General features: G+C 30.2%; 2 protein-coding genes across 2 annotated transcripts; both read left to right on the top strand.

Moving 5' to 3' along the window:
- LOC121130710 (astacin-like metalloprotease toxin 3) lies at positions 1-1,391 on the top strand. Its single transcript, XM_040726422.2, has 5 exons — positions 1-418; positions 469-749; positions 816-994; positions 1,057-1,155; positions 1,216-1,391. The coding sequence occupies exons 1-5, from the start codon at positions 20-22 to the stop codon at positions 1,374-1,376; spliced, it is 1,119 nt and encodes a 372-aa protein (XP_040582356.1). The 5' UTR covers positions 1-19; the 3' UTR covers positions 1,377-1,391.
- A 3,836-nt stretch (positions 1,392-5,227) lies between these two features.
- Positions 5,228-6,623, top strand: LOC121130709 (hatching enzyme 1.2-like). Its single transcript, XM_040726421.2, is given in 6 exon segments — positions 5,228-5,645; positions 5,698-5,978; positions 6,045-6,100; positions 6,103-6,222; positions 6,288-6,386; positions 6,447-6,623. Coding segments are annotated over 6 exon segments (1,059 nt in total). The 5' UTR covers positions 5,228-5,246; the 3' UTR covers positions 6,551-6,623.
- The last annotated feature ends 3,844 nt before the right edge of the window (positions 6,624-10,467 follow it).

The raw sequence follows: 10,467 nt of genomic DNA, 5'->3' as shown, positions 1-10,467 counted from the left end.
CATCATTAGGTTTTTAAAGATGGCAAAATTGTTCATAGCAATTGTATTCTTCCAAATCTTCTTCACAATTTGTTTGAGTGAGGAAAATGTTTCCGGACAGGGCAGCTGTAGAGTGTTGGTAGATGCTTACGATAGAGCCGCTATGTATTCGAGGAACTTTATTGGAGGACGAAGTAATCGATGGCCTAATGGAATTGTCCCATACACAATCAGCTCAGATTTCTCTTCAAGTCAACGACAAACGATTATGGATGCTTTTAAGCACATTTCGGATCGAACATGCGTCACATATGTTGAAAGAACAAATGAAGCAAACTATTTAGATATCTTTACTGGTGGAGACGGATGCTTCGCTAATCTTGGCTACAATAGTAGAAGAGGAAGAAGTCAACTTCATTTACAGTCCAATGGGTGTGTGGTACGACGATTTTCATTATGTAAAAACTATTATTAACAATTTTTTGATAGGTATTGGGCATTATAACTCATGAATTGCTCCACATCCTCGGATTTTCTCATGAACAAACAAGACCTGATCGAGACCAGTATGTTAAAATTAACTGGGAAAATTTAAAAATTGGAACCCACAGCAACTTTTGGAGAGCTCTTGGAGAGAATGAACCTGCTGCTATTCCATATTGTGGAAGTGTAGGCGTCGATCAATATGATAATTGTTATGCTGGATTTAGAGCGTCAACCTTTGGATTGAACTACGATTATGGATCCATTATGCACTACGGACTTCGATAGTTAGTATCATTTTTAAAACTTTAATAATCGATAACACTCATTTCTAATATTATTTATTTACCTAGCTTTTCAACTAATGGTCGAAACACTATGACATTGAAAAAGTCTACAACCGCTCAAATTCCTAACAGAAGGGGAATGAGCAGTTTGGATGTTCAAAAGACTAAATTAGCCTATGAATGCCAAGATGCTAATACAACTCCAGCACCTACTACCACAACCCCAGCATCTCCAACTTCTAAACGTGAGTACTATTTGCCATATCTTAATAATAAAAAAAAGAGGTTCTTTTTTCTTTTTTTGCAGCTTGTGATGACACATTTAAGTATTGTAGCGACTATAAGCATCTTTGTGGAAAAAACGAATACATGCAGAACCATTGTAAAAAGACATGTTTCAACTGTGGTATGTAATTTATTATTTTACTTTATATTAGACTTCATACCCTTGATTTTCATTATTTAGTTTGTGAGAATATTTACGGTGATGATGGCTGCAGTCAGCTTACCGGATATTGTGAACTTAAAATCATCCAGAAATATTGTCAAAAACATGTAAAAAGTGTTAATTCTGAATGTACTTTGCCTTGTTTTGTCAATATCGTATATCACCAAATAATTAAATAGTTACAACAGCATCAATCATAGAAGATTTATTATGGCTTGTATGGTACATAATATTTCATTGTAATACTTATTCCATATTAAATAAGATTGGCTATTTGGTGTCCAATTCATGTACTTTAATTTAGAGTTTATGACTCTTCCGTTTCCAAAATTATAACATTTTCTTTTAAATACCTTAATATTGTGATTTATCAGACTGTACAAGTCTTATTAAATTTATACACTTGACAGTATATTCGTTGGAGCAATCAAGAAAATAAAAAATAATAACTCTAATTTTTGGTTAAGACTCATTCAATGCATTAAATCATAAAGATTTAATGCACATATGTAATCATTTTTATTCCTATCTAAATGAGGTTAAATAGTAATGTTAAAGTTATATGATGTCCGTTAATACAAAAGATAGTTAAAAAACTACAAAGGGTTGGGATTTGAAACCCGGAAAGTTTAAGGATGATGTATATATGACAATATATTTTCGAAAATTAATTCAGCAAATTACAAATCTTTTACATTGTGATATAAAGGGTTTATAATGAAGTTAATCACTCAAACCAACATCACTCAGCTTCAACCACAGCCTTTAAGCTGGCTCTGAATCTGGCCCAGGCCATCATGATTAATTCCTTGTCATGTTGGCTACTGCCTTTAGAATGGAAACCCACAAGGTTTCAATAGTTTTCCGTAAACTTTAAATGGACTCTCTCTCGAAGATTATCCACAAATTGTAGTCCAACGGGTTTGATCCATCTAGCTACGAGACTATATTTCCTTTGTCAAAACTAGAATAGTCTTAAAAGAGTTGTTTTCCCTGAAATAAATCTGGTTCCAATTACTTGATTCGGAAAAAATTGCTCCAATTTAAGATTATAAAATGATACTGGGTCTAAAACATAAATTAAAGGCCAGTAGCATTATTATTTAATGCATCCTTTGGTGTGTACCAGGTATGGAGGTACACAATTTTAGTAAACGGTGTTTGTATTCGGAGGTCATCAACAGTTTTTGTATTTTTCATACAATTTTGTCTGATGAATTGGATAATCAGACTTTGTACTTGTACGAATTCTTTTGAGCCAGCTAATGTTTTAGGTTTTCAAAAAAAAAAAAAAAACCAGTCTACAAGTCCTAAACCCCACTTTAAGGTTGAAGCAATCAATCTTGAACAGAAATGTACCATTTATAAGAATAAGTCGAATAACAAGGATGAGAGTATTAACTTCACTTTCTGTAGCGAGGAAATAGAAACGTCAGCACGTATTTTCTACGAGTGCAATAAGGGTGAGTCCTTTAGTAAGAATGTGTCAAGTAAAGTTAAAAGAAAAACTAGAAGTCTAGACGTCATTAAATGATTGGGTAGTGGCCACCGAGTCGAATCTTGCGAGGGTTTTTAAGGTGGAGGCCATCCTCAATAAAGAGCAGGTAATATATTCTTGTATATATAAGAAGAAACCCATACCAACAAATTTAGAAGGTGCTATAGAGATAGAACTGGACATTTTTAGCTAATTTTTTCGACAAGGGTAGTTAATTCGGACTTCTAATTGTTGTTTTTTCTTTAACCCATATCAGTTATGTGTAAGGATTGTGTTATATTCAGTTTGAATGTTTGTTTGTTTGTCAGAATTATAAATAAAGGTATCCCAATTGGGCTTTAAGAAAAACCTCTAATTTAAATTCATAATTACTTACAGATTCGTGACGCAATTGTCGAATTCAAATTAAACATGGAGCCTAGTTTTTTTTTCAAAAAATACAATTTAATTTACTTAATGTCTTTATAATTTCTAAAAATTTAAATTTTATACTCTTCTTTCATATTTTGGCTATTCAACTATGATTTTTCAAAACCCTATGATATATTTAATTCCAGTCCAAATGAATTATTAAAGCTGTCTTAGAAAAAAAAAAAAATATATTTGGGTTTTATACTATATACCATCGAAAATTTACATTATTCTCAATAATCAACATTTAATATCAATGGCTTGAATACTTTGACATGTTTGATGTTTTTCGTAATTAGTAATTGAATTCAAAACCCGTTATATCTAAATATTGAACATAATGATACATATTGGAGAAAAAATGAATTGAGATGAAATTATTCAATTCAGATTTATTAAATACATTACACTAGCCTCAGACATCACTTTATATAAATTTCTGGATAATTTGGCATTATTCAATCAATAACATGTTTTTCTAAATGGTTAGATACTAGGTTATATAGACTTTTATTTTATGCGTAAAGGCTGTATCTATCTCTGTTTGTGAAATAAATGCATATGCATTTATTTAGGGAAATATATATTAACTTATTCCTGGAACAATTCCTTCCTGGTGAATACCCACCTATATCAATAAACCAAACTTGAAGCAAAACAAAAAAATGCTAGTTTTTATTAAGTCTAAAACTATATATTCTTAATTTTATAAGAAACTTAAGGCAACTGTGTAAGATTCAGTGACAACAATTTACATACAACTTTATCAATAGGAATTAATAATGTTGTTAGGCAAAAGGCAGCTGTAGGAATTATATTATTTCTTAATATGTATTATAGAGAAAAAAAAAAAAACCGTGGGAAAAATAAATACTAGAAATCAAGATCATACAAGATCATTCTACAAATATTAGAATGATTATTTTTATTCCTTAAAATATTAATATTTTGTATATTAATCGCATTTAACAGCTTGTATGTCATCCTTCGCCAGTTCAAAGAAAACGATATCCTGATTGTTACCAACGTATTGTGACTGTTTTAAATAATTGTGAGAATCGTGGAAATTTTGATATTCCAATGTTTCTGTTTCTCTAGTATCTCATGTTTATATATGCTGTTAATTTAGAAAATACAAAATTAATAGAAAATAAATATTCAAAACAAAATCGAATAACTTTATTTTTGTCTTTTTAGTTGAAATTGGTTTATTAATATTTGTAGGAATATTACCCATGCAATTTTATATCTGGGAGGGGTCAAGCATGATACCTTTTTATAACTTGTATGCAGAGGCTTTGAAAAATTTCATTGGCAATTCAATTCAAATATGGATTCCCCTGGACCTTCCAAATCTTCTAGCACCAGGGTTATAAAGAAAGGCAGTTTTTTTTATAAACAATGGAATTTCATAAAATGTAACTTTCAAATAATTTAAAAAAACTGGCTATACACCATTTTGTTCGTTTGTCATAGGCCTAATAAGATTTTTCCAATGTATCTGGACCACCCTATATATATTTATGTTCCAATTTAACAGAACCACCACAAAATCCCACGTAAGAAGTTGTCAAATAAGTGACAAGATGACATCAACAATAAGTGTTTGTAATGTGATTCAGATGTAAAAAAACAACACATAGACTTTATACGTATATATTCTCTGCTAAAAAAAAGTATGATAGCAACTTTGGAAAGTAAGATAAAAAGTCTCGTTTCAAATCATATTTTTCTACAAATCTATCTATAAATGCCTGAGGTATGTACATAAATTAAAGAAAAAAAAACCCCTCTAAATTCTGATTAAAGACAAATCTATTTACTCAATAACTGACTAAAAAAACTCGAAATATTTTTTTCCAACACAATTAATTTACGAATAAAAATCAATTAAGTATTGTGCCATAATATTACTCACAACTCTAAAACAGGATATCAATTATGTTAGAAGCTGTCAAATGAATCCAAATGAGATACATTCATCACAAATCTATTTGACAATAGCCATATATTTTCGGTGTTTACTTTTCTTGTACTATTATATTATTTCAAATACAAGTGTAAAAACATCTCACAACGAAGATTAACAGTATATATATTAATGCTGAATGTCTATTATAGCATCATTAGGTTTTTAAAGATGGCAAAATTGTTCATAGCAATTGTATTCTTCCAAATCTTCTTCACAATTTGTTTGAGTGAGGAAAATGTTTCCGGACAGGGCAGCTGTAGAGTGTTGGTAGATGCTTACGATAGAGCCGCTATGTATTCGAGGAACTTTATTGGAGGACGAAGTAATCGATGGCCTAATGGAATTGTCCCATACACAATCAGCTCAGATTTCTCTTCAAGTCAACGACAAACGATTATGGATGCTTTTAAGCACATTTCGGATCGAACATGCGTCACATATGTTGAAAGAACAAATGAAGCAAACTATTTAGATATCTTTACTGGTGGAGACGGATGCTTCGCTAATCTTGGCTACAATAGTAGAAGAGGAAGAAGTCAACTTCATTTACAGTCCAATGGGTGTGTGGTACGACGATTTTCATTATGTAAAAAACTATTATTAACAATTTTTTTGATAGGTATTGGGCATTATAACTCATGAATTGCTCCACATCCTCGGATTTTCTCATGAACAAACAAGACCTGATCGAGACCAGTATGTTAAAATTAACTGGGAAAATTTAAAAATTGGAACCCACAGCAACTTTTGGAGAGCTCTTGGAGAGAATGAACCTGCTGCTATTCCATATTGTGGAAGTGTAGGCGTCGATCAATATGATAATTGTTATGCTGGATTTAGAGCGTCAACCTTTGGATTGAACTACGATTATGGATCCATTATGCACTACGGACTTCGATAGTTAGTATCATTTTTAAAACTTTAATAATCGATAACACTCATTTCTAATATTATTTATTTACCTAGCTTTTCAACTAATGGTCGAAACACTATGACATTGAAAAAGTCTACAACCGCTCAAATTCTAACAGAAGGGGAATGAGCAGTTTGGATGTTCAAAAGACTAAATTAGCCTATGAATGCCAAGATGCTAATACAACTCCAGCACCTACTACCACAACCCCAGCATCTCCAACTTCTAAACGTGAGTACTATTTGCCATATCTTAATAATAAAAAAAAAAGAGGTTCTTTTTTCTTTTTTTTGCAGCTTGTGATGACACATTTAAGTATTGTAGCGACTATAAGCATCTTTGTGGAAAAAACGAATACATGCAGAACCATTGTAAAAAGACATGTTTCAACTGTGGTATGTAATTTATTATTTTACTTTATATTAGACTTCATACCCTTGATTTTCATTATTTAGTTTGTGAGAATATTTACGGTGATGATGGCTGCAGTCAGCTTACCGGATATTGTGAACTTAAAATCATCCAGAAATATTGTCAAAAAACATGTAAAAAGTGTTAATTCTGAATGTACTTTGCCTTGTTTTGTCAATATCGTATATCACCAAATAATTAAATAGTTACAACAGCATCAATCATAGAAGATTTATTATGGCTTGTATGGTACATAATATTTCATTGTAATACTTATTCCATATTAAATAAGATTGGCTATTTGGTGTCCAATTCATGTACTTTAATTTAGAGTTTATGACTCTTCCGTTTCCAAAATTATAACATTTTCTTTTAAATACCTTAATATTGTGATTTATCAGACTGTACAAGTCTTATTAAATTTATACACTTGACAGTATATTCGTTGGAGCAATCAAGAAAATAAAAAATAATAACTCTAATTTTTGGTTAAGACTCATTCAATGCATTAAATCATAAAGATTTAATGCACATATGTAATCATTTTTATTCCTATCTAAATGAGGTTAAATAGTAATGTTAAAGTTATATGATGTCCGTTAATACAAAAGATAGTTAAAAAACTACAAAGGGTTGGGATTTGAAACCCGGAAAGTTTAAGGATGATGTATATATGACAATATATTTTCGAAAATTAATTCAGCAAATTACAAATCTTTTACATTGTGATATAAAGGGTTTATAATGAAGTTAATCACTCAAACCAACATCACTCAGCTTCAACCACAGCCTTTAAGCTGGCTCTGAATCTGGCCCAGGCCATCATGATTAATTCCTTGTCATGTTGGCTACTGCCTTTAGAATGGAAACCCACAAGGTTTCAATAGTTTTCCGTAAACTTTAAATGGACTCTCTCTCGAAGATTATCCACAAATTGTAGTCCAACGGGTTTGATCCAACTAGCTACGAGACTATATTTCCTTTGTCAAAACTAGAATAGTCTTAAAAGAGTTGTTTTCCCTGAAATAAATCTGGTTCCAATTACTTGATTCGGAAAAAATTGCTCCAATTTAAGATTATAAAATGATACTGGGTCTAAAACATAAATTAAAGGCCAGTAGCATTATTATTTAATGCATCCTTTGGTGTGTACCAGGTATGGAGGTACACAATTTTAGTAAACGGTGTTTGTATTCGGAGGTCATCAACAGTTTTTGTATTTTTCATACAATTTTGTCTGATGAATTGGATAATCAGACTTTGTACTTGTACGAATTCTTTTGAGCCAGCTAATGTTTTAGGTTTTCAAAAAAAAAAAAAAACCAGTCTACAAGTCCTAAACCCCACTTTAAGGTTGAAGCAATCAATCTTGAACAGAAATGTACCATTTATAAGAATAAGTCGAATAACAAGGATGAGAGTATTAACTTCACTTTCTGTAGCGAGGAAATAGAAACGTCAGCACGTATTTTCTACGAGTGCAATAAGGGTGAGTCCTTTAGTAAGAATGTGTCAAGTAAAGTTAAAAGAAAAACTAGAAGTCTAGACGTCATTAAATGATTGGGTAGTGGCCACCGAGTCGAATCTTGCGAGGGTTTTTAAGGTGGAGGCCATCCTCAATAAAGAGCAGGTAATATATTCTTGTATATATAAGAAGAAACCCATACCAACAAATTTAGAAGGTGCTATAGAGATAGAACTGGACATTTTTAGCTAATTTTTTCGACAAGGGTAGTTAATTCGGACTTCTAATTGTTGTTTTTTCTTTAACCCATATCAGTTATGTGTAAGGATTGTGTTATATTCAGTTTGAATGTTTGTTTGTTTGTCAGAATTATAAATAAAGGTATCCCAATTGGGCTTTAAGAAAAACCTCTAATTTAAATTCATAATTACTTACAGATTCGTGACGCAATTGTCGAATTCAAATTAAACATGGAGCCTAGTTTTTTTTTCAAAAAATACAATTTAATTTACTTAATGTCTTTATAATTTCTAAAAATTTAAATTTTATACTCTTCTTTCATATTTTGGCTATTCAACTATGATTTTTCAAAACCCTATGATATATTTAATTCCAGTCCAAATGAATTATTAAAGCTGTCTTAGAAAAAAAAATATATTTGGGTTTTATACTATATACCATCGAAAATTTACATTATTCTCAATAATCAACATTTAATATCAATGGCTTGAATACTTTGACATGTTTGATGTTTTTCGTAATTAGTAATTGAATTCAAAACCCGTTATATCTAAATATTGAACATAATGATACATATTGGAGAAAAAAATGAATTGAGATGAAATTATTCAATTCAGATTTATTAAATACATTACACTAGCCTCAGACATCACTTTATATAAATTTCTGGATAATTTGGCATTATTCAATCAATAACATGTTTTTCTAAATGGTTAGATACTAGGTTATATAGACTTTTATTTTATGCGTAAAGGCTGTATCTATCTCTGTTTGTGAAATAAATGCATATGCATTTATTTAGGGAAATATATATTAACTTATTCCTGGAACAATTCCTTCCTGGTGAATACCCACCTATATCAATAAACCAAACTTGAAGCAAAACAAAAAAATGCTAGTTTTTATTAAGTCTAAAACTATATATTCTTAATTTTATAAGAAACTTAAGGCAACTGTGTAAGATTCAGTGACAACAATTTACATACAACTTTATCAATAGGAATTAATAATGTTGTTAGGCAAAAGGCAGCTGTAGGAATTATATTATTTCTTAATATGTATTATAGAGAAAAAAAAAACCGTGGGAAAAATAAATACTAGAAATCAAGATCATACAAGATCATTCTACAAATATTAGAATGATTATTTTTATTCCTTAAAATATTAATATTTTGTATATTAATCGCATTTAACAGCTTGTATGTCATCCTTCGCCAGTTCAAAGAAAACGATATCCTGATTGTTACCAACGTATTGTGACTGTTTTAAATAATTGTGAGAATCGTGGAAATTTTGATATTCCAATGTTTCTGTTTCTCTAGTATCTCATGTTTATATATGCTGTTAATTTAGAAAATACAAAATTAATAGAAAATAAATATTCAAAACAAAATCGAATAACTTTATTTTTTGTCTTTTTAGTTGAAATTGGTTTATTAATATTTGTAGGAATATTACCCATGCAATTTTATATCTGGGAGGGGTCAAGCATGATACCTTTTTATAACTTGTATGCAGAGGCTTTGAAAAATTTCATTGGCAATTCAATTCAAATATGGATTCCCCTGGACCTTCCAAATCTTCTAGCACCAGGGTTATAAAGAAAGGCAGTTTTTTTTATAAACAATGGAATTTCATAAAATGTAACTTTCAAATAATTTAAAAAAACTGGCTATACACCATTTTGTTCGTTTGTCATAGGCCTAATAAGATTTTTCCAATGTATCTGGACCACCCTATATATATTTATGTTCCAATTTAACAGAACCACCACAAAATCCCACGTAAGAAGTTGTCAAATAAGTGACAAGATGACATCAACAATAAGTGTTTGTAATGTGATTCAGATGTAAAAAACAACACATAGACTTTATACGTATATATTCTCTGCTAAAAAAAAGTATGATAGCAACTTTGGAAAGTAAGATAAAAAGTCTCGTTTCAAATCATATTTTTCTACAAATCTATCTATAAATGCCTGAGGTATGTACATAAATTAAAGAAAAAAACCCCTCTAAATTCTGATTAAAGACAAATCTATTTACTCAATAACTGACTAAAAAAACTCGAAATATTTTTTTCCAACACAATTAATTTACGAATAAAAATCAATTAAGTATTGTGCCATAATATTACTCACAACTCTAAAACAGGATATCAATTATGTTAGAAGCTGTCAAATGAATCCAAATGAGATACATTCATCACAAATCTATTTGACAATAGCCATATATTTTCGGTGTTTACTTTTCTTGTACTATTATATTATTTCAAATACAAGTGTAAAAACATCTCACAACGAAGATTAACAGTATATATATTAATGCTGAATGTCTATTATAGCATCATTATTTTTTTAA

The sequence above is a fragment of the Lepeophtheirus salmonis genome, unplaced genomic scaffold (assembly GCF_016086655.4).
Source record: "Lepeophtheirus salmonis unplaced genomic scaffold, UVic_Lsal_1.4 unplaced_contig_10985_pilon, whole genome shotgun sequence".
NCBI classification, from domain to species: domain Eukaryota; kingdom Metazoa; phylum Arthropoda; class Copepoda; order Siphonostomatoida; family Caligidae; genus Lepeophtheirus; species Lepeophtheirus salmonis.
The sequence above is the reverse complement of the archived record's forward strand: the minus strand, read 5'-3'. Positions and strand labels throughout refer to the sequence as shown.

What these genes read in the sequence shown, in the direction of transcription:
- LOC121130710 (XM_040726422.2), top strand. Translation starts at nt 20, where the DNA reads ATGGCAAAATTGTTCATAGCAATTGTATTCTTCCAAATCTTCTTCACA. An exon ending in TACAGTCCAATGGGTGTGTG is followed by an intron (nt 419 to 468) that starts GTACGACGATTT and finishes ATTTTTTGATAG; the next exon opens with GTATTGGGCATTATAACTCA. An exon ending in AAAGACATGTTTCAACTGTG is followed by an intron (nt 1,156 to 1,215) that starts GTATGTAATTTA and finishes TTCATTATTTAG; the next exon opens with TTTGTGAGAATATTTACGGT.